This window comes from Perca fluviatilis, chromosome 12 (genome assembly GCF_010015445.1).
Source record: "Perca fluviatilis chromosome 12, GENO_Pfluv_1.0, whole genome shotgun sequence".
Taxonomy (NCBI): Eukaryota; Metazoa; Chordata; class Actinopteri; order Perciformes; family Percidae; genus Perca; species Perca fluviatilis.
This window is the reverse complement of record NC_053123.1, coordinates 21,516,748-21,541,097: the sequence shown is the minus strand read 5'-3', so window position 1 is coordinate 21,541,097 and position 24,350 is coordinate 21,516,748. Positions and strand designations below refer to the sequence as shown.

Genomic DNA, 24,350 nt, shown 5'->3' with positions numbered 1-24,350 from the left:
ATTTGCATTGTATTTCTAGTGAGCGAAATAAGCCACTTTACACAGGGCTGAACAGTAATTGCTAGCATTATGTGAGGCAAACCTCTGATGGCAGATACAAATCTGTGAGAAATCAGCATATATAGTTACAGTGTTTACACGACATTAGGGCATAAATAAAAAGAAGAAAAAAAATCCTCTGTATGTGGGTATGTAATGATTAGCTCCTGACCGTGTGGCAGGGAACAGTGAGGGGTTTGTGGCTGGGTCCTGTGGCTGCAGTGTGTTTGATCTGTCTGGTCAGGTGTTCCACCCAGTCCTTCAGGTCATGCTGGTTGGTGCAAACCACCTGGAGACGGTCAAACATTGTGCCTGCAGAGACGGAGACAATGAATTTAAAGGCCTCATGTGTAAATTATGTGTAAATTAAAGACACTCTCGTTCGTCTCATGTTCGCCTTACCATTGAGCTCAAAGGCATTTTTATGGGCTTCACAGTCTTCTAGTTTGGTCACTGTCATGCTGGCCAGGGGCAATTTTCCCTGCAGATGGAAATCATCACATCAAGATGCAACTGAGACATTATCTTTCTTATCTATCTGAATTATCTTTCAATCACTATATCAAGTACAGAACTCTAAGGTTCCACTAGAGTGGAAACTAAAATCAAGACTGATCTGAGAAAATGTAAATTACTGACCTGGAATATGAAGCCACTCATCCTGGGGCTGGCAGACAACATGAGGAGGACATGAGGGAAGAGCATGAGGTAACGCTCACTCTTCTCCTTTCAAATAAGAATGAGAGAGAAAGAGAGAGGGAATGCAAGAAAATTATAAGGTGTAATCCAGTTTGTATATCAACACTCTAGCGTTTAAACATTTGACTAAAGACGAGATAAAACCATTTTAAACGCTCTCAGAGAAAAGTCACATTAGTGTGAATTATCTGTCATTCATTATCTGAATGATCTTCACCAAAGTGCACCTTTCATGTGTCAGTTATTCACATTACCACAACAAACTATAGGCGGTGCATTATGCATTTTGCTTTACGAACATTAGGATATTATAACACCCACTTTAGGTCTTTTATTTCCCCTACATCCTCTTTCATCTCAAGAAACTCTCTTTCAATCGCCACTCAAATGCTCCGTTTTCTTTTTCTCTTTGTTTTCTTTGCATCATAGCTAGTTAGCTGCAACAGTAATAGGAACACAGCACAGACAGGCCACAGCAAGTTCAAGGTAATTTCCGCAGAAGTCTACAAAGTTATAAAATTATTATTTAGCTTTTCTGACAAATCATATAATTTCCTTGTGTCCCTGTAGCAAACATTTAATGGCTGGGTATCGGTCCACAGGCCAGAGGTGGGGTGCAGCTGATCAAAACAACTGCAATGTTTTAAGCTATATAATGTAAACAAACCATCAAAAAGGCAGTAGCAGCAAGGAAAAAAGTTCACACCCTCTACAGTTGATGTGAAATTGATACGTTTTAGAATGTATTTTTGAAAGGTTGTCTGCAGTTTTAACCTCATTCATTATCATGAATCTTTGACATGAACCAGACCATTTTCAACAATGCAAGCAGTATTTGAAAACGCTCTCATGTCAAGCAAATTACATTATAGTATTTATTTACAATATAAAACTTTAGGTGAGGTAATATTAAATCATAATGGAGAAAAATGTCTGGAAAGATGTCACTTTTGGTCAATCTTTTAAACGTGTTCTCATAATCATTCATTAGGCAGAAGCTTTTGTCCAAAGCTACTTACAATTTGTGCATTCAAATCCGATAGTGCTTTTTTTTTTTTATCGCAATTAAGGTCCACTTAAGATGCCACGATTAAAAGATCCATTTTGCTCTTCTCAGCCACAGAGAACTGGGAGTTAACTTATGACAAATAAATTATCACTGTGAGAGTTTATTGAAAGATGAACTATGGTGATGATCCAGACTTTCCTGTCAAGTAATAAACACAATTTAATAATGATACTGTATGAAGCAGCCGTAGATGTAGCTTACCAAACTGTAACAGCTACTTTAATCAAATCTAAAGAAATTTAACAAAAATGAAATACTTATATCGATAAGTAACCCAAATGTGCTACAGCGTTAAAAAAACTGTAATCTAACTATAAATTAAGGAATCTGTGTGTGTGTGTGTGTGTGTGTGTGTGTGTGTGTGTGTCTTTCAAATGCTCCAAACGGGCACTGCACTAGTTAGTTAAATGGCAATAAAAAATCCTGTAATTTATACATTGACATTGATATTACATTCACAGCTGAAGTCAGCAGTGAGCGTAATGGCTTGGGCAAAATGTATTGTAGAAGCAATATTCATAGCAGTTTTTAGCTGAATGAGGTGCAGGCGGAGGAGGTCGATGGTGCTGGTACCTCTAAACCAGGACTCTGGACTAAGACCTGGCTCATGTAGAGCACCGAGCCCAGGGTCTTAATGGCATCCCCCTCCCACAGCCGGATGGACTCGGTGAGAATCTGCAGCTCCAGCTCCTTACGCTTCCGCACCTCCTGGCACTGAGCCTGACACAATTGGAAACAAAAAAACTGCTTAAAGACTATTAATTCATTTATTTCATATTAAGTCTGGTTACATGCTACATTTGACAGGGTAGGAAGTGAGATCATCTTACAGACAGATTTTTGAAAGACGCCATGCACTTCTGAATGTCTGGCCGGTCAGGATGACTCTCCTGGGGGGGAAAAAAGAAACGTGTGGGTTGTTAAACAGACATCATAACACAAGTGCTCTCGTCAGATCATTAGATACACACCTCCATGTGCCTCTCCAGCTCTTTGAGTAAGTTGGGGTATTTGTCGAGTCTCATAAAGGGTTTGCTGAGGCCTGTGGTCAGGGTGAGAATCCCAGGACTGACTGCACCCCTCCCCTCCATGAACTCTCCCAACACTTCACTACAAGAGGACAGAAAGAGAGAGAGAGAGAGACAGGGAGACAAAATAAATGATTCATTTAGCTTATCATGTGACCTTGATGACCTACACTGACTTTTCAGTCAACATCACAAACGGTAACTTCCTAGGGTTTGCAACCAACACACTGTTCATCTTCATGGAGGTGGGATTATTTTTTATTATTAGGTATACCTACCTTCAACTAGGTGTACCTAATAATACAACCTAATAATGCAACTGGCAACTAAGTGCATTTGCCTAATAAAAAAAACACTGCAGTTAAATTGAAACAGCACTTCTCACACAGCTTGGAAAAGCAGTTTTTGTTGCAGTGTATTGTGATTCACAATAGTTAAAAAATTCCAAAACACAATCAGAATGATAGATTTATAATAGGGCTGTCAGCATTAACGCGTTAATCGCGTTGCGATTAATGGCCGAGCATAACACGTAAATTTCTTTTTTTTAATCGCGTCAACCGCCATTTATTAATTTATTTTCACTTCAATCGGCTTTGTGTCGTGCCTAACAGGCTACTATTTTGACCCTTTGCCGCACCTTTACTTATCATCAAGCTGCCATACTTCCTCCTAACATAGCCTACTGCTGCAGGCTGCAGGCATGATGGAGAAATGCAGCAGCAAAAGAATTCTGAATGGCGCTTTATATATTTTTTTATTTTTCAGAACTCCCGGACGGCTCCTAGACAAGTCGAAAGCCATAGGCACATTGTGTAAAGCCAAATTAAAATATCACCGAAGCACGACAAGCTTGAGCTAACACCTACGAGCTAAGCATAGTACAGTTAGCGTGACTCAGGTTGATGCTAGTGGGCTCAGGCAAAGCACTATTTTCGAGAGTGCTACTCGCTGACCTGTTGTTGAAACCAAAGTGCAAATTCCAAACACTGTCTCATCAACCGGTGATCAGTGGACGTCAGTGAGTAATCAAAATTATTTAGAAGTTACACTATACACACTACACACTATATTGACTCTGGTAAGTAGGGTTGGGTACCGAAACGTGCCGACCTAAACGGTAGTAACGACACCGAATAAGAACGAAAATTTCGGTGCCTGACTTTACACTACACCTGACAGCATGTAACGTTAGCCTACCTTTAGCTAGCAGCTGGATTAAACACGGTTAAAATGCAGACAGCTAACGTTAAACAGTGTAAAGTGTGACTGTATTTCACTGTGGAGGATTTGAACACCGGGACGTAACAGTCTGCTCTGCAGCGCAGCAGCTGCCGTTGTTGGAATTAAACAACACAGAGGGTGCGTTCACTTAAAACAGGTAGCCTCGTGGTGCATTCACAGTAATTGTAAAATACCATTTTCCCATCTTGTGGTTGTTTTTGTTGTTCAACAGCAATTTACTGGTGAAATAAGTTATTGTTATGTTATTACATTATTATTAAATCTTTAAATTTAATTTTATTATTATTATTTAATAAACAAGTTCCTGACTGTTGTTTAGTACCCTTCTTTTTTAATCTTTTTTCTTCTTTTGTTTACAGTAAATAAATACTAAACTAATACAAATCTTAAAGTCAAGTTCATAAAGTAACTTTCCTTGCATTCATTTGATTCCCAATCAAGATCCACTGGTAAGAATTGGTTTCCATTGTTAATATGTACTTAAAAACAGTTCTGAAATGCAAAATAATAGAATTTTACATAAAACTATAACTAACTATAGAAATTCAGCGATTAATCGCGATTAAAAACTTTTTATCGTTTGACAGCCCTAATTTATAAAAATAGGCAGTTCACATTATTTAGATCCCCTGTGTCAGCTGAGTTAAAGAAAAAAGTCCTCTCAGTCCTCTAAAACAAACAAATTTTAGATCAGATCTGATTGTCCTCGGGCCTTTTTTAGTTCCTGAGTGTCCTGGGGTCCCTTCCCGAGTTGGGACTCTATTTATTTATTTTATAATCTATTTATGCAGGTTCAGAGTGGGTTAAACATTTTGACCTCTACCCCCTGTACTCACTGTAATTTGCTCTTAACCTGCAAACAAACCTTTATTTCATTCTCTCTCCTTCAGCTGTATCCACTTGTGTTGATAATACAAAAAGCTGACTGCAGGGTTTGATAGGTGCCACAACCATCAAACAGTAAAATGCTACAACTGTATAACAAAGAAAAACTCCACAAACTCCAACAATATAACCAGTCCCTTTTCTAATACAAGCTGTCACAAACAGCTGTTTCCCTTTGTATGTAACATGAAACCCCTATTCTTCATCCCGCTGCATGAAAACAGGTTTAAAAGACTTTAAAATAAAACTAAATGTAGTTGATGTATAAACGTACCTGTGCTGGGTGAGCAAATTAACTGCAGAGGGGTGGTTGGAGCAGTAACCGACATAAAGAGCCTTCATCTGTGGCATGAGGTTGAGGAAGAAGCCTCCCACCCTTTGCTGGCTCTCCGGAAGCCTGAAGACAAAAAAAGATCACACACTGATAAGATGCTTCTATGCAAACTTCCACACACAGACAAGAAAATAGAGCAGAAGCATATGGAATGTGTATGTGTGCCACAGGCCAAAAGTACCACAACATATGACAAATTCCCTAGTCTATTGTTTAATCCAACATCCCTGTAGTACAGTCAGCCAGACACTAGATGTCCCTCTGCTTATTATGAAACAGTGAGGAGGATGCTGCTGCAGAGAGGCTGTGTGTGCGGGGAGGGACTAACTTGGTGCACTCTTCCAGCGATTGGACGAGCATCTGCTGGAAGGTGCTGATCTCCTCAAGGTTTCCCAGAATCAGAGCCACATCTGAGCTGCTCAGTCTGCAAGAAAAAGACAGGATGGGTAAAGCAAAATGGTGACAACATATTCAGTGACGTGCAAAAGAAAGTCAAGTACTCAACCCAGATTTGTTGTTAGGGAGGTGTACAAAATCTTGTTTCAGGTTTCCTGTTATACAACAATCACGCTCAAATAATCAGGTGCTAGTTTTATATGTAAATGAGTCGTACTTTTCAATGCTCTGAAGAGGTCGCAGGTAGTTCGTCAGGAGGCTCTGAAGGTCCTTGGAATATTCTGTCTCCGTTTCTAAAATGTTCTGCAACACCTACAATAGAAACAGAAAAAAAAACAGCTCTGTTTTTTGATACAGTCGTTTTATTACAGTTTCATTGTAGTTTAGTTTGTAGTTGTAGCACAAATTGTGGTATAAATCCATAAAAACCTTATAACATGTAAATGTTATAATGCAAATGTTTCTTCTATCCAATTCAAACACCCAAAGAGTGTGCTATATATGCACAATATTTGCTTCAGAGTTTATTCATGTTGTGTATGTATTGTGTGTGTAGTGAAAAATATGGAGTGATTCACAACACAGGTTCAGAAGGTGAGCCACATAACTGATCAGTGTTTTCACATTACATTAATTTATTCAGTCATGCAAGCATATACTGTGTATCTGATAAGAATATAGCAAAACATCATGGTTTCCCTACTGATGAACAGAGTGACATTGATCAACTACTGTATATAATAAATTGTAATGAAGCATATTCTTTCATATCAGGAGGGTGAGACTTGACAATGTCAGTCCTACTTAAACAGTTACCTACAGCCAGCTGAGAGAACCAAATAAACAGACTAAAATAACTGTCCAAATAACAGTAATCATCCCACGTTTGAAAGCAGTGTCTGCGTGCGTGCGTGCGTGCGTGCGTTTGTTTGTTTATGTTTGTGTGTGTGTGATAGAGAGAGACAAAGAGAGAGAAAGAAAAATGTAAACAGATTGAAAAAAAACTTAGCATCATCATCATGCAAATGTGATGGCAGAGAGCAGGCAAACCACACCTGCCCTCAGCTGCAATACATACATTTAGAGGTGAGAAAGTAGTTAATGGTTAAAGAGAATTGTGGTTTAGGAGATCAGCTAGATTTTATCTTGGTCCTTCATGAAATTACTTTCAGGCAAGAGAATTTACAAATGCTTAATGGAAAAAGCATAGATACAGGCACAGATAAAAAACATGCATCACTGAAAGATCAGAGACAGAATCCTTACATTTCAACATGATGTTAGTGGAGAAAGGAGAGACAGAGAAGTGGGAAAGAAAGTCCTTACCAAGTTATAGTACGTCTTGCTGATCGCAGAGGTGTCAAAGCCTTTAGGTGGGCTCTTAAGAGTGCCAGACTTGGGGGACACTTGTTTGTCTGCAGCCAGAGACAAAAGAAATAAATTAGGTCCCATTCAGACCAAAAACAGCGTGTGGGAGTGTCACTGAAACAGCCCATTTGTGTGAGGTCCTGTTGTGTTCTTAACCCCTCAATGTAGCACAAGTAGACTTTATATTTCACAGTTACTGTTTTCTGTCAGATCGTTTATGGATCTCGACGTTTCCGACCACACTTGAAGGCAGCTCCATTTCACGGAGAAAGAAAAGAGATGAGCGAGACAGATCGGCAGTGCTTTGCTGTTTGGCAAACATTCAGCTGACTGTTGGGCAGTTCAGTGCTTGTGTTTTAAAACTTTCTTGTGGCAGCGATAGAGGAACTGATACTGTCAACTGTACAGGACTCTAACACCACATCTAAACACACTGACAAGACTGATCGCCGGTTACATGATTGGCCACCGCAGCGTGCCGTGGGGTTGTGTTTCTCCAAAACTTGAGTCGGTCTAAATTTTTCGGCCCCCCTGCGGCAAAGCCTGCCGCAGCCTAAACGCACTACACCTTTTCTAAATGAATGGAAAGACCTGCGTTTTTGCCACACCGTCTGACGACCGACGCAGGCTGTGTGAATGCAAACATGATCAGACGAACGCGAGGTGCACTGCACTGCCTTTTTTGTTGAAGATACCCCGATCAGACCAGTTGCGTCTTTTTGTTATTCTTGCTCGGCAACCGTCGACTCACCTGTCCTTAGCAAACATTTTGCTGTGAAGTTAAATGACGTTGGGCGTTTTTTCTGATCTGAGTTGCAGCGAGCAAAAAGCTTCACACTTATTAAAAACAATTACAAAAAGCCAACCCAGGCTGCTAAAACATGGTCTGTCTGATCTGGGCCTTAGGGCACATACTTCTTACCATTATATCTAATGAGATGTGAAAATAAGCATTTTCAATGAATACTTAAGCCTTAAGTAATTTATGCATGAAATATTAAATATATAAACGTGGGCCAATAGGAGTTTTTTTGGCCTTATTCATTCAAATAGATTTTAATATGTAAATAATATTATTGCTATAAATGTTACAAATTAATCAATCAAAATTATCTGTGGATGAGTGCTGATATGGCTTTAAATCAGTTAAGAAAATCTTGCATGAATCACTACCTAAAACACAGTTAAAAGACTCCAGAGTTTTCAACCCAACGCTACTCCTTCCAAATTCAGAAACTACAAATATAATTAGCTGCATAAAGATATTTACAGCTATTGGCTAAAAATAACAGCTGGCGTTTTATTGCATCTCTAAAGCACAAAACGTCTTTACACTGATTCATATCCACAGTAAGTCCACATCAGCCATGCAAATTTGCACTTACAATATTTATTGAGGAAAAAAAATAACAATAGCTCAATATTACTTGCTTCAGCAGCACTAGTTCGTCCTGTTTTGTCCTCTTTTCCCTTCGTCACATCTCAGCATTGCTGAGCAGCTTATCCCTACTCATATTATTGTTTAATTCTTATTCATATTGCTGTTTTTCTTGCTTTTCTCACATGAACCTTTTGTTGTATTTTATAGTTTGGTCTTACAATCACAAAATATTATCATTAAACTGTGAATACATTTGAAAAAATAAATGTCAGTCAAAAAGAGGATCAGATTTTAAGCTACCACCTCTTGCCAAATGGCACATCAACCTGTTTTACAAGGGGAAAAACAGCAGATCCCAGCAGGCCCTGAGAAGTAACAGATTTTGGGCTGTGTTACTGTCACGAGGCCAGATGGAATGGCAAGGACAATGGCAACTGTGATGCGATGTGTGTGATGTGAAACATCTGTTTAGAAAACTACTCAGTCTTTCCAGCTGCTCTGTGATTATTCACAGACACATGCTATTTAAATGATGTTGGAACAAATATAAGATAATGCTGTGAATTACTACACTGCTGTATTAATGTTGAAATGTCTTACAGAGGTAGATGAGTTACCTACCAGAGCCTTTGATCTCACGGACATAGTTGCTAGGAAACCACCCAGTCCTGCCATTAAGCATCCCCTCCCACCATCCGCCGTCCTCCTGACGAGTCACGCCGATGATATCACCCTTATCAAAGGTGAGCTCATCCTCGTTGTTCTGCTGGAAGTTGAAACGTGCCCTCACCAGCAGCTGCTGTCCGCTGTTTTCTGACATGTCCTGACGAACGACGAAAGGATGTCACCAAGGAGAGAGAGAGGGAGGCAAAAGAAAAAGTGAGCAGAAACAGTCAGAAGACGAAATAGTGAGGGGGACAGTTTCTATGGAAGAGATGTAAAGTTAATCGTGATTTATGGTTGTGCGGAGGCTCCACGCAGAGCTTTCGCCGTAGCCTACGTAAGTGGCCTGATGTTTATACTTGTGCGTTGGTGTGTGCGTCGATCTCTTAGCAGGGCCGGCATGTGTGTGTGCACGGGGAGTGTGTGGTAGAGCGAGTGAGAGAGTGATGGCGATTAGCTTCTGAGCGCGTAGCGACTCTAGAGTCATAGTGAGAGAAACAAAGTGTCTGCCCTGTTCTTTCTGACCACGGTGGGAAATCTGTAGCAGGAAAAGTTAACCCTCTCCTTGATTTCATGTTGTTTACGGAGGAGAACTCGGAAATGAGTCGGGGGAAATGCAATGCTACCATGCCACAGCTGAGCGACATGCGTCATTGCGACGTGTAGTTAAATGTTTCGAGAACAGCATGTCAGGTGTAGGGTCTGGCATAGGGCCCGTGTCTCCACGTACCTACGTATGTAGCCACGGCATAGATTTAACGCAGAAGCATAAATCACGCTGCAGTGGGAAGAAAAGTGCCAACAAGAAGAGTTTCCATCTGGTTTGTTAAACAAACTCAACTAATATTGTGTAACATTAATTGCTCATTATTTTCATCCCTCGGAGATTTCACCATATTGCAACCAAAACCAAATTCCACTGTGACTGCAGTTCTTGCTGTCTTCCTGCAATTTAAACCGTAACTGAACGAAATCAAGCTTCATTTTTTGATCGATTTTACAATCTATAAATTAGTTGCGACAGACAGGTATGACTAACATCATCACAGAGAGCATAAACTACAACTGTAGTTTTTATTTTTATTTTGGGGGAACACTTCTTATTCTGTCATCTTGAATGTTATTGTCATTGTCACTGATTTTATGCATTTAAGGAACTCTTAGTTGACGTTCAGTCTCATTTTCATTCATTATTAATCATTTGTCCTAGTGCTGCTCAGGTTGCTGCACCAATGCAACAGAAAACACCTGTGAGGGTGTGCAAGACCTTTAACAATCTACAGTATGTATCATTATATACTTATGTCTTATAACCACGGACAACAAAATACAAACTGTGAACTCAAATATCTAATCAATTGCTCTCTGACACAGTGTAATCCAAAACGGTACATTACACGCTTTACAAAGTTAGTCCGCACTGCATATCTGTGGCTTTTTATTGCATTATATTGGCGGGTGTTAATGTCATTGTGTGACTCTTTTCAGTGGACCAGATCTACTGTGTTCCTAGTCTCACATTGCCAGACCCACCTCCACAGTGCTGATGAGGTGGGTTAACAACATGTGTTTACCTATGTAAATAGACCTGGGTGTACATTAACTGACTCATGATCTAATAAAACATTTACACAACAAAGCATACAATTCTGTTCCTACATGGTGCACCCAGTCTTTATGACTTCATGAGACTTCATGTTAAACAAATATTTGAACACAAACCATTGGCTTAACGCTGCTTTTTTAAATTCTAATTTCCAGTCAAACACTCAACACTATCTCTATTATAACCTTTCTCTTATCTTCTTCATACCCCAATTTTCACAAAAAACAACATCAGCCAATCAATAGTCTCCAGACCTTCCTCCACAGCACTGCAGAGGAGGGTCTGGCTAGTCCACTCAGCAATCCGGGATGGGAGAAAAACGAGCTCTTGTTTATTGGCATTTCTTTAAACCACTCACAATCGTCTTGTGTGCTAAGCGGTGCTAAGCGCCGAGCGGAGCCACGGTGCTGCTGCAAAATAGCTTTGGGAAGGAACTTGTTTTGGTGGAACATGCCTACGTTCAAAGGTTGTTTTAGTCGTGCAATAGAAAACTCAGATTCAACAGATAGTGTGGCTAGCTGTCTGGATTTACCATGCAGAGATCTGAGGAGCAGTTAACCATAGTCCTCATAAATCCACCGGAGTTTAAAATTACAACACAAAGAAAGCGGAAGGTAACGGCGGAATTTACGGCAAAACGAGAGCAATCCCAGAAGTGGAACTTCGTGGATATATACTACAGTGATCCTAAACTGTGCTGTTAGTGAGTGTTGACCTTACCAGACTGCGAAACTGGTTGTGCAGCAGCTTGGAGGATCGGCTCAGTGAAGCCTGAGAGGATAGCGACTCAAACGACTTTATGCGATGGGCAGAAGAGTGTCGGGCGCACACTGAGTCACTGCCCACGCCGATATCTGGACAGAAAGGGCAAAATATAAATACACCAGACCTGTTATCTGCAGTCAGCGCCCACACACTCATGACTACTTGCCTGTCTTTCATAAAACACCCACACACATCATATTACTCGCACACTTTGCACATAATTTGACTCACCTGCAGTCACTTTATTGAGAGAGACCAGACTGCTAAGCACCTTTGAGAAGTTCAGTCCTAGCAGCAGGTCACTGGCCTCAAACGGCTGTGGGTGAGAGAGGACAGAGAGAGGGAGGACATGAAGAACATGAGCGTGAGAGCCATAAGCAAGCGTATTTCCCTTTTAAAGCTAAACGCTAATTTCAGCACAGTAGGACGGTGTCATCACTTGGCCACACTGCCAGCACCAAGCAGTCAATCGATAACTTGTTATCTTTGACAAAAGTTGTGGGCGAAACACACAAGCTCAGCAGGCACAGATATATCTGCAGCTGCAATCAGACACGGCTTACAGCGTTCTACCATACTGCATTATGTGCATTACAAAAGACACTGACAGAAGCTGAGTTCCCTTCATACAAGAGCATCAAAGGATAAGGGTTGCTGTATTCTATATTTTTCTCATTGCCAACCAATCCCATGAAAATACCAAAGCCAGCAATGTCTATTGACAAGTACTTCCTGCATAACCAAAGTTTGGCTGAATATAGAGCTAATTTGCATAATGCAATCCAAAAACAATGTGGCCAGAATCAAGATAACGAGAACTCTTATTAATACCAAGTTTAAACGCAAAGACCAGTGATCAGATCAGAGTCCAGACATTGAACACAGAAACTGCATATTAACATCAAGTGTAGTCGGATATATCAGACGTTTCAGAGAAGAGTTTCCCACACGACTTGAATGTTGATGTGAACGCTATTTACAAGCCAGAAACTTGTAGAGTGTCACAGACAGGGCAGGAAGGTCAGAAAGTATTGAGAAACAGACTAATGCATTGATGGCTTTGTTTTTTTCCATGAGATTTGTTGACAATAAAAAAATGTTGAATAATGCCAGCCTTCTACTTTAACTTTAGTAAAAGTGTACACATACAGCATGGTCTGTATCACTGTCAGTGTGACGCTCACTAGCCTCTTGGTTACTATGAATGGCAGTGATTGTATCGCTGTTGATGACTGTAGTTGTTGTCGCTCTTCCTGTGTAACGGCTTTATTTGATTAGTTACTCTCGCTTCAGTTATACTGAGGGCGAGGGACTGTGAGATATGAGTCTCTTGAATCTTCCGCTCTGATTGCAGATATGTCCTCAGGGAATATGTGAATTGCGAGAGTGTATTTGTGTAAAAGAGGGTATATGTGTGTGTATTTGTTACAAGCTAGTGGAAGACTTGCTGTCCTTAAGGAACATTCATGTGGAAGGACCCTCTTCCTCACCCATCAATACATCCACTGGGACTGAAACTACAACTAACTTTCACTATTTGTACTTAACTTTTCTTTCACGCGAAAACTGTAAAAGTTTGGTTCTTCCTCCATCGTAAAAGTCAATTGAACAGATTCTCCGTTAGGAAAAAAAAAGTTACCTGTCGTCACAGTGAAACATGATGTAGGATCTTAGGCCCTGTTTTAGGGCTGGGCAATATATCGATATTGATATATGAGGCTAGATATCGTCTTAAATTTTGGATATCGTAATATCCTGAAATGACAAAAGTGTTGTCTTTTCCAGGCTGCATTACAGTAGAGTGATGTAATTTTCTGAACACACCAGACTGTTCTAGCTGTTCTATTATTTGCCTTTACCCACATAGTTATTATATCAATATAACTGATGAATATTTATCAAAAATCTCATTGTCTGCATATTTTGTGATAGCACCAATTGTCAACCCTACAATATCGCCACAATATCGATATGGAGGTATTTGGTCAAAAATATCGGGATATTTGATTTTCTCCATATCGCCCAGCTCTACCCTGTTTACACGAATACGCTCGCAGGTGAAAACAACAAAATATTTGATCAGATGTGCCTTTCATTTAGACGGCGACGGCATTTTTGGGGCTTAAAAACGCAAAAAAGTGAAACCACCCTCCAGAGTGGAAATCTTAAAAACGCTCCACCGTTGCGTTCCCTTCTAAAGGGTAAAAACGCACTGTGCAAGTGTGTGTGTATGTGTGTTCCGTGTGTGTGTGCCGTGTGTGTGTGCGCCACATGTGTGTGTGCCGCGTGTGTGTCTGTGTGTGCATTGTTTGGAGCACACACAGGGAGAGGGAGAGAGGAGGAGGAGAGGGAGACAAGTAGAAGGAAGGTGCGCAGACTTGGTGCTGTTGTGTGGCAGTGCGTCACACTACCACCTAGCCGCCTGGTGTGCACACTACATCGCATTTCACACACTTTTGCTTCACCATATGCACACAGATTTCCCCCCCCATAACGCTCGTCTAAACGCGGAATAAAAAGTGAGAACGCAACGCTACTTTTGCGTTTTCTCTTCAGATTGTTTCCGTCTAAACATAGCCTAAATCAAACATTCATGCATGGAAATTAGAGCTGGGCGATATGGAAAAAAATTAAATATCACGATATTCTTGAACAAATACCTCGATGTCGATATTGCGAAGATATTGTAAGGCAAGACAAGGCAGCTTTATTTGTATAGCACATTTCAGCAACAGGGCAATTCAAAGTGCTTTACATAAAACATTAAAGAGCAGTTAAAAACAATTTAAAACAATTTAAAAACATTAATAAACAAATTAAAAACATTAAAAGACAAGAATAAAATTGATAGTGCAGTATAAGAATAAAAGTTACAGTGCAGTATAAGAAATTAAAGTTAATAGATTATTTAAAGAAAAGCAACATCAAAAAGATAGGTCTTTAGCTTAGATTTAAAAGAACTGAGAGTTGCAGCGGACCTGCATGTTTCTGGGAGTTTGTTCCAAATATGTGGAGCATAAAAACTGAACGCTGCTTCCCCCTGTTTAGTTCTGACTCTGGGGACAACAAGTAGACCTGTCCCAGACGACCTGAGAGGTCTGGGTGGGTCATAATGTAGTAGCAGATCAGAAATGTATTTTGGCCCTAAACCGTTTAGTGATTTATAAACCAGCAAAAGTATTTTGAAATCAATTCTTTGAGGCACTGGAAGCCAGTGTAGAGACTTCAGTACTGGAGTGATGTGATCCACTTTCTTGGTCTTAGTGAGGACTCGAGCAGCAGCGTTCTGAATCAGCTGCAGCTGTCTGATTGATTTTTTGGGAAGACCTGTAAAGACACCGTAGGTAGGGATGCACCGAATATTCGGCCACCGAACATTTGCGGCCGAAAATGGCCCAAAAGGGCATTTTCGGTTTTCGGCCGAAATACTTTTATCACCGAAACAATACGGCCGAAATGTTGTGATGACGCAAACAGAAACCGCAACCTGCACGTGTGTCAGTACCCGATCCGTTCCACCTGCAAAGCGTCTCCTAAGCAACGAGGTTGAGACGGACCACGGAGTGAAAACAATGAAAAGTAGCTCTTAGAGTCTGTCAGCACACGTTTCAGTGAGATCTATTCGGATCCTCTGCACTTCATCGCGACTGTACTTGATCCGTGTTATAAAGACCATTACTTGGATGCGGAAATAAAGCAGAGCGCACGAGAAATGATCCAGGCCGCGATGGATGCGGAGAACCCGAGTGGAGACGGAGCAGCGCCCAGCGCAGGAGGAGATCAGAGCGCAGAAAAAAAGACTTGTCTCTCTGCACCAGATGAGGGGCATGCACCCTCGTTGTCTGATATGTTCAGTGAAATCCTGCAAGAAAGTGCCTCAAATAATAATAATAATAATAATAATAATAATAATAATAATAATAATAGGTAAGCTATTCTGTTCTTAGGCTACTATATACTGTATGTGACTATCAGATTATTACTATCAGCCATATTTCTGCTAAATATTTTTTTAATTAAACTTTAATATTAATTTATACAATTGCAATGCCTTGATTTTAGTAAAGTTAGTACACAGTCAAAGCCATAAATGCAATGGTACTAATAATTGGCATAATTTCTTTCGGTGTTTCGGTTTTCGGTCTTGGTTTCCTCTTTTTCGGTTTTCGGTTTCGGCAAAGAATTTTCATTTCGGTGCATCCCTAATTGTAGGGTTGACAGTTGGTGCTTTAAGAAAATGTTATTTGCACAATGAGATTTTTGATAAATAATCATCAGAAATGTTGTTTTAATGACTAAGTGGGTAAAGGCAAATAATAGAACATTAAGAACAGTCTGGTAAGTTCAGAGAATTACATCACTTAACTCTAATGCAGCCTTTAAAACTAGAAAAAGGCAACACTCTCTCACCATATTACGATATTACAAAATCTAAGACGATTTCTAGTATCATATTAAGATATCAATATAATATTGATATATTGCCTAGCCCTAATGGAAATATTGAACACAACAGGCTTCGACATGCCCGTTAGGCCACCACATTACAGTCAGGTAATGATCCCTCAAAACAGGCTTAGCCAATAGTGCAACACCCCTCTGTGACTCAGCTACTACAACAAAGTGGTGACCTGCACCTACACTTGTCATGATTGAGAAAATTAGTGTTTTTTTTATTTATAGGGTATTACAACCATGTACACTACAGTAAATGGGATATGGTTACATATCAGACTACTTCATAAGAGATTACTTAAAATGATATTGAAATATTAATGATTCTGCATACACATGTATGTACAGCTGGCTACATTGAGGGAGTTAAGAATACATACAGTATGTATTTAGACAATGACACTGGACTAAAATAAAACAATAGGTCTAAAGTGCTGACTTTTAAGGGTGTTCACATCCATATAGGGTTGACATCACTGGACTGATTGTCACAATTTTAGGACAATGTAACAGGACAATGTTGATCCTAAATATACAGACAAGGCAGCCAAGCAGCTTTCTTTAAGGCCAAATACAGTGGGATATTCTTTACCAGCCAAGTAAGTCAGCCGACCCCAATCCAACTGATCATGTGTTTCAGTTCCTGAAGACAAAACCCCCACTGACAAGCAAGAAGTGAAGATTATAGCCCCACCGATACTGGACTTTTGAGGCCAATATCAATATTTGATAAATGACAAAATCTGATTTGATGCATCGACCCGGCGAATTTATCGGTGTAGCTCTGGTGAAGATGAGGTCTATGGGTCACAGACATTAGCAAGTCACTCACTGCAAAGGATTTGCATCTAAATATAAATATGCCTTTAATTACCTCATGTCCATTGCTTAAATCCAAATCCAAACTGCTTCAGTAAAGAGCCAACCAGAACTCAGTCAATTTATCAGTTAATCACTGACAATTTTGATAATTGTTTAATTGTCATACATCATTTAATCAAGCAAAAGTGGCAAATATTCTCTGGTTCCAGCACCCAACGTGTTAAGATTAGCTGTTTTTCTGTGTTAAATATTATTTCAAAACAAAAAATCTGTGGGTTTTGTAGCTACTGTTGGTCGGACTGAACAACACATTTAAAGATTTCACATCGGCTCTGATAATTTTGATGGGTGTTTTTCTCTATTTTACTCAATAAAAAATATGTCAGTGGCCAGATACCTCAAACAGCATTATACGTCTACTGCGATAGCTATACAACAGCCTTTTCTTGTTTTCATTTTTGAATGCAATGGATTCAAAGTCTCCCCTTAGTCGAGACAGATGGATCTGTGATTATTCTCAGGGTAGACATGGGGTAAGGTTATTATTCCAGAGGGACCAGTGGGGTCATGGGAACAGTAATGATCACTTCCTGTGGTCAAATACATGTGGGGTTAAGGGTCAGTAACAGCAGCTGCCTAAATGTGAGACACGGTCTTGAGTGTCTAATCTGCATGAGGAATCAAAACTATATCTAAAAGAGAACAATCCTCTTGAAACATCCCCACTAGACAGCAAGGCTAGCATTGTTGATGTTCAGCCAAACACCCAGCTTAACTGCATTTAAAAGAGGTAGGTCAAGACTGCGAAAGCACAGCGTCTGTCTGTCTTCTCGTGCAAGCGGCCACTGCACTAATCTGCAGCCGCAGCTACCTGGGGTCAGAGCCAGCAGTGCTCTGGGCTCTGGAGAAGATCCATCTTTGCTCCACAAATGGTGAGCGGGAGGCCTGCCAGGTCCCAAACTACTGTAATCCTGCTCTGTCCGCTTCACTCAAAAAATGTCACATATATTTGAACACACTCTTGCATGCAAGCAAAGACCTAAGATAGTGTGTGGGGGGGGAAAGACAGGAAAATGGTGATGGTATTGAGCACAGCATCTCCGCCAGAGATGGCACAAGTCAGCACGACATAAAAGAGTGTTTATGATGGGGAATTCGACTATTTGTTACCAAAACTGCAGATTATTGCTCAACGCTGCCAGAGCCTGTCCCTGTGAGCCAAAACAAACAGAGGCCTTTTCCAATTCCATCATGACAGATGTCTTTCGCTTCCCTGACATTTCAGCTGTCTGTACTAAAGTACTAAAAGGCATGTTTTATACACTTAATATGACAGTGCTCTGTCTCACCCCATCTCCACCTCTTGTCCAGTGGCTGCAGACTCATTAAGCAGAGGCAATGCTGAGGAACACTGAGTTGTATTGTCAAACTAGGGTGGTTCAATGACCCTTCTATGCAGCCTTAAACAACACGCTGTCCTCCATTCGCTAAAGATTATGGAGGTATTCTCACTAACCATAACTAGAACCTACCCAAATATTTACATATAGCCCTGCAAGGGTGAGGCACTTGATCTGAGGACATGTTTAGACTTTACACCTTATAATTATAGGACAATAATAAGACTGTAATTACCAAGTTAGAACCAGATATACTTACATAACCATGTCCCTATGTTGTTCATAGCTACAAAAAGTTGTTCTTAACAAAACAATTTTTATAAAAGGGCTAGTGTAAAACGGTGGTGGTGACAATAAAGCCACGCATGAGCCCGAGGACAAAGCTCTGCATTAATTAGAAAGCGTAAACACCAGGCGCTTCAAAACCTAAGCAGGAAATGTGAGCACACTACAATGCAATAGTTTTATCAATTTGAGTTACTTGAGGTTGCCCAAATGTTGCAAATGTATCGCCACTGAACGGACAAGCAAATCTCACTCAGCCGGGCGATGGGCGATTGTTCTCGGCTTGTAGTTCATTCCTCCTCCCTCTGTAAGGGTCTCCGTCCGTGTCCACTCCATGAACCCATTGTTTATTGTATCAGTGTCTCCTCATTAACGTTCAATTTCAACCAACAACTCTCGGTGTTTCTACTATGCGGACGGGTGTGGTACAAACACAAGATAAGCAAAGATCTGAGAAGGTACTTACCTCGACGCGAAACGATGTGCAGCCCTTGAGAAACTCCTTTATGTTGCACAGGCACTCGCCGTCGTTCTTCGGTTCTTGGTAAATCTGGAAAGACGGAAACGCTGGTTAGAGATAAACTTCCACTTCACGGTGCAGGTTTCTTGGTTTTCACACTGCGGTTTTTTTGTGAGTTCATCAGCCCTTCAAATCGAGTCTCTCTCGACGCGCATTCTACAGTGTGTGTTCGCAGTGGGCCTATCGCTCCGGGGAGGCTGAACGCTGATGCCGCAGCAGGGAAGTGGAAGAGGCTGTGGTATTGGATCGAGGGAAATGACGTTGACAAATAGGGATCCCCACTGAGGTTGGTGTAGCCTATGTGCACTGTTTTTTTTTTGTTTTTTTTAACAACCTACTTCAACAAGAAGAAAAGTGTTAAGACCAAAATGAAGCCTCATTAATAAACGGGGTGGACAAAATATGTGAAACACCTCTCATTATAAGGCAATACAATAGCAACAAAAGTTGAATTTACAGCTCTCTAAAACATTATAACCTTCATGAAAGTGGGATTTATAGCAGATTACTTTTAGCTAGGTGTACCTAATAACTGTCAACTAAGTATATATATATATATATATATATATATATATATATATATATATATATATATATATATATATATATATACACATATTAATTGTAATCCACTAAATGTATCTAGTAACTTTAGTTACTTTGGAGATCCAGATCAATAATGCAATACTGGGATACTCTGCGTACTCGGGAAATTTAGAAGCTACCCAGCAGATAAAGTATACAGGGAGAATTGAGGCAATACATGTTGCCCTCAAGTCCACCATCCTCACTTCATGCCTCATCTGTCTATCAAAATGTAACTGGGAGAAATCTAAAAGCCAAAGAAGATATGAAAGTGAGGAAGGAAAGCGGCCGGATTTTAGCTAATTGGAAAGAACCATGATATGATACCATGATACAGTATTTATCATCTTTGGTCTATACAGCACTGGTATCTACATGGATAGCAACTGACATCTGACCCAGCTGTGGCCCGTATCTCCCACTTTCTTCTGGTCCACATACAGTGCTGCTCAGCAAAAACAGAACCAGATAAGGCCCACATCTGGGCCAGACAGTGGCACGATATGACTAGCCAATTAACAACTAGCCCAGGGATTTTAGATCATTATTATAGAAGCTCAACATGTAAATGTTAGGGGAAAAGTGGGAAGCAAGACATGGGAAAAAACCGGAAGACGTTTACTAAATAAGTTTGTGCTGTCTTGTAATCCCATGTGGGATGGGCCAAAATGTTTGGACAGAAATAAAATTAAAACAAACAAACAAACAGTAGTAGTAATAGTAGAAGTAGTGCTGGTAGTATTTGGAGCGCAAATCTGCCAATTATAGCCTTTCTCAGATATATTGTATCGGTGTATATGTTGGCTGATAAGTACAAGAACTGTCAGTGCAGTTATGCCAAAGATATAATTTAATTTAAGGTATCACCTTTACATAGTTTGTCCACCAGAGGACACTGATAAGTTTATTTTTCAACTATATGTTATATATATATACTATACTATATATATATGTCCCTCTCACATATATTAGTCACAATTGTTTTATAAGCAAATTAATGGGATCCTTATAACAAATGTGTGTTTATACATGTTTAGGTACAATATTGGCCAACTATCTCTATTGGGATATCTCAAATATCAATATCTGCATCAACCTCAAAAATCCAGTCTTTCTGGCTATAGTATTATTACTATAATCAGCTCACTTTGTTTATATATCCATTTATAGTTTGTCTCTTCAGACCTATTAGAGACATTTGTTGCCTCTGTTGTTCCATTGAAGTGACCACTAGTCAGAGTTAATTTAAGAGTTACAAAAACCTGTCTCCTCTGACCAGAGATTTAGATTTGTACTACTATTGTAACTCAAATGGTTCTATTCTTTAGGCTACCATTTGGATAAAGTTATCACATCAAGTTAGTTTGATAATATGAACATATTGCGGGGCAGGACATAAGCTATTTTATCCATGACAGTTTTTGTCATGTCATGTCTTGGAAGTTCTTAGCAGTTATGTGTCCAGAAAACATCTTCCCCAAATGAGATGGCAGCATAATTAACATAATTTAGATCATCCTACCACACTGATTTGGCTTTCACCCATCAGGACAAGGCACCTATTTCCCAGTTGTTTTCCCCTTTCTCAAGTAGCTACAGATTCTTTCAAACACAGTATTTTAAATAGTCTTTTATCAAGTCCTCTTGCAAGGGCAAAATAGTAAAACATAATTTGGTTATGTCTCAACACCCCATCCTCACTGTGAGAGGGTGAAAAATGGAGGAACATTTTGCCATTTAACAGTCACATTTCTCACGCTTATTTGAAGGTGCAGGCAGCCCTGAGCCTCTTTTGAGGAAAACATGCCCCCCTCTAAACTGGAGGCTGGCTGACGCTATACATTGACAGACACAAACACTGCGCTGTTTCTTTAAATGGAGAGAGGGTCCATCTCTGTCTGTGTGCCTTTGCAGTCAATGGCGGCCCACTCTTATTGCTGTGGTCTGTGTACAGATAGCTAGTCATCCCTGACTGATCATACTGTGTGTATCAAAATACACCGACATGTACGCAACCGGCGCCGTCGATTAAAGATAAATTTAAAACGGGGGCTTCACACGATAACGTTGTTGAGTGCTTAAACCTGCATTAAAAGCATATTCGACGCCTTCATTATTAAAACCATATAGTGGATCTAATAATATAATATATTTGATCAATCAATTTTTTGTGTGCTGTGATGTTAGAGTAGGCTATAGATCAATACGCGGTGGAAACAGCGGCCTTTTCTTCTTCTCTGTACACACGCTGACATACGTGTATGTGCAGCCATATAACATAAAATAGTGCTGTCTTCCCAGACAATAACCCGGGCTGCCGTGACCTACAAAAGAAATCGCCTCATGGGCCACTGGGCAGAAAGAGAAGCCAGACAACAAACCGCGTCGGTTTCACGGATCTGGGCAGCACACAGTATGCCGACGGGGCGGGCGGTTGGTTATGCAGAGGGGAGCGGGGGAGTAGCCTAGGCTATATGTTGCCCTTACTTTCTCCGTGGACCCCGGGCTGAGCCGCTCCAGCAGCCGACACAACACCACCCCATCTTTCAGGGAGGTCTGCAGAAATGCTTCAGGATCCGAGATGGTCTTCTTTGGCGACTCCAGCACCCCGAGCGTAATCAGCCATGTAACCGTCTGTTCCGCCGAATTCATGTCCAGTCACAACAGATCCTATTCAACAAAGCGGCTGTATTTTGGGTATCTGAACGGCTTACCGCCCCGGTTACGCTGTCATCTGTGCGTTAGAACAGAAACATAATTAATCCACAAAAATGATGCGTGAAGTGTCGATGAGAGAGAGACAGAGAGGGGCTGCGGGAAACCCTGCTCTACCTCGGGTGGATGCGGTTGACGGCTGGCTGGTGGAAATTCAGCAGGTCTGGTTTCCTCCCTTGAATGGTGTGTTTCCCCCCCTCTAACCTGGTAAGCTGTCAAGTGCGGTTCGCTGTGATGCGTTGAGGCAATAGACTGCATACATGCGCATCGCAGCCGCCAGCCACTCATCCATTGGATGACATCACACAAGAGGGACAAGCCAGTCCAAGCAGTTGTTAGTGCACTTCAGCATGACATGAATAGGCTTCTCTCTGCGTGGCTTTGCATATCCTGCTCTTTTTATCCGTTTATTATGAACATGCCGCAGGCTATCTGCTGTTATCTGCTGTGTTTTGGAGAGGCATCAATTCAAATGGGGAAGCAGCTGAGCAAACACGTTAGATATAGAGCACAGCTTCAATAACGACACTGTATTTACGTTTGGCTACATTTTAAAGACATCATTTAACAAATGACAACACAGAACAGGCAGGAAATGTAGTCAAGACAGCTGGATTTAAATACTGAACCATGGTGGTCTGTTTTAACCAGAAAATACCTCAGTGATGCTCAAACATCACTGTTTTGAGTCATTATTTATTATGGCTTTCAGTCTACCCCAAGAGAAGTAGTTCCCAAACTGAAGGGTTAAACAAGATCATTAAAAAAAGGGGAAAATAAGAAGAAAACATTCTGTAATACAAAATTAGGCTCATGTTAGACTTTTATCTTTTCTCAATTTCTTTCTTCTTGTGATACTTTCACATTTCCAGGCCTCTAAATCCTTCAACTGTGAGAAGGAAAAATGTGTCCACACTGAGGCTTACCTGTGATATGTGGTCACAATACACCACTTTTTTTATAAGCAAAACACGGTTGGGAACCACTGCTAAAGAGTGCTGTCCCTTATATCAGATCATCCATTCTTTTTCTATATATCTTCTATCTCAGCCTCTACGTGCTTTGGAGCCTGCATATAGGGTGAAAAACACAAACACATTCTCACCTAAAAGCAGTTTAGAGTTTCTATCCAGCCTGAGCTGCACGTTTGTGGACTGTGGGAGGAAACTGGAGCACCTGGAGGAAACCCAACATATTAGAGCAGAGAAAAAAAATGAATAGTTTTGATAATCAATTCTAAATCGTTTGAGTCACTTTTCAAGCAATAATACCAAACATTTTCTGGTTCCAGCTTCTCAGTGTGATGATATGCTGCATTTCTTCGTCATATGATAGTAAACCGAATACATTTGGGTTTTGGACATATGGCTGGACAAAACAAACAATATGAATATGTCAACTTTGGCTCGAAGAAATTGCAATCAGCATTATATTACTATTTTCTGTTTTTATTGACATAATTAATTGAGAAAATAATCGACAGATACAGACAATGAAAAGAATAATTAGTTGGAGCCCTGAGACGTATCATATCACATCATCATATTCACTAGCCTGTGTGCGTCTGAGTGCATGTTGACGAGGTGTTATTAAACAAGAATACATAATCCAGCCCTCTCACTGTTTGTCCTGAGGCAAAGGGAAAAATAAAACATGTATGATACATATCACAGTAATGCAGGGAATTGGCAGTGTTGTAGAATAAAGCTTCACTTCTCACTTTGGCCACAGGGTGGGGCTCACTGCTCACTATCTGATCATCTATTCATCCAGTGTTGCATATGCTGCTTTTTAGCCCTTAAATTCATCAGAAAGACCCCTTCAATAGACGATCACTTATATTCTGGCACAAGGCTGCAGAACATCTGGACCAAAATCCATTCCATTCAACAACTTATTAACATTGAGATAGGTGTAAACATTCTTCAGAAATGACTAAATTAATATTTTTGAACCACAGACTTGTTGGCTTATTAGATAATGAGAATAGCACCTGTCTGGGGGATGTTTCACAACCTGGCAACCCTAAAAGGTGTGCTCATAAAAAGATTATAACTATATCTATAAAGCATTAGTAAATGATTTGTTAA

General features: G+C 40.4%; 1 protein-coding gene across 2 annotated transcripts in view; it reads right to left on the bottom strand.

Annotated features, from left to right (window-relative positions):
• Nucleotides 1-22,596, bottom strand: part of arhgef7a (Rho guanine nucleotide exchange factor (GEF) 7a) — a 31,534-nt gene extending 8,938 nt beyond the window's left edge. Inside the window, exons 1-15 of one of the 2 annotated variants that reach the window (XM_039818280.1) lie at nt 22,033-22,596; nt 18,907-18,990; nt 11,710-11,794; nt 11,434-11,567; nt 9,066-9,267; nt 7,022-7,110; nt 5,913-6,007; nt 5,628-5,723; nt 5,240-5,362; nt 2,779-2,917; nt 2,638-2,697; nt 2,381-2,527; nt 679-765; nt 442-520; nt 212-351 (exon numbers count right to left, since the gene is read on the bottom strand). In XM_039818280.1, coding sequence (XP_039674214.1) covers nt 212-351; nt 442-520; nt 679-765; nt 2,381-2,527; nt 2,638-2,697; nt 2,779-2,917; nt 5,240-5,362; nt 5,628-5,723; nt 5,913-6,007; nt 7,022-7,110; nt 9,066-9,267; nt 11,434-11,567; nt 11,710-11,794; nt 18,907-18,990; nt 22,033-22,197 — 1,725 coding nt within the window. In that variant the 5' untranslated portion in view covers nt 22,198-22,596. The remainder of the gene's footprint in view (nt 1-211; nt 352-441; nt 521-678; nt 766-2,380; nt 2,528-2,637; nt 2,698-2,778; nt 2,918-5,239; nt 5,363-5,627; nt 5,724-5,912; nt 6,008-7,021; nt 7,111-9,065; nt 9,268-11,433; nt 11,568-11,709; nt 11,795-18,906; nt 18,991-22,032) is intronic. The other variant, XM_039818279.1, reaches the window with a different exon arrangement.
• Nucleotides 22,597-24,350: the final 1,754 nt, after the last annotated feature.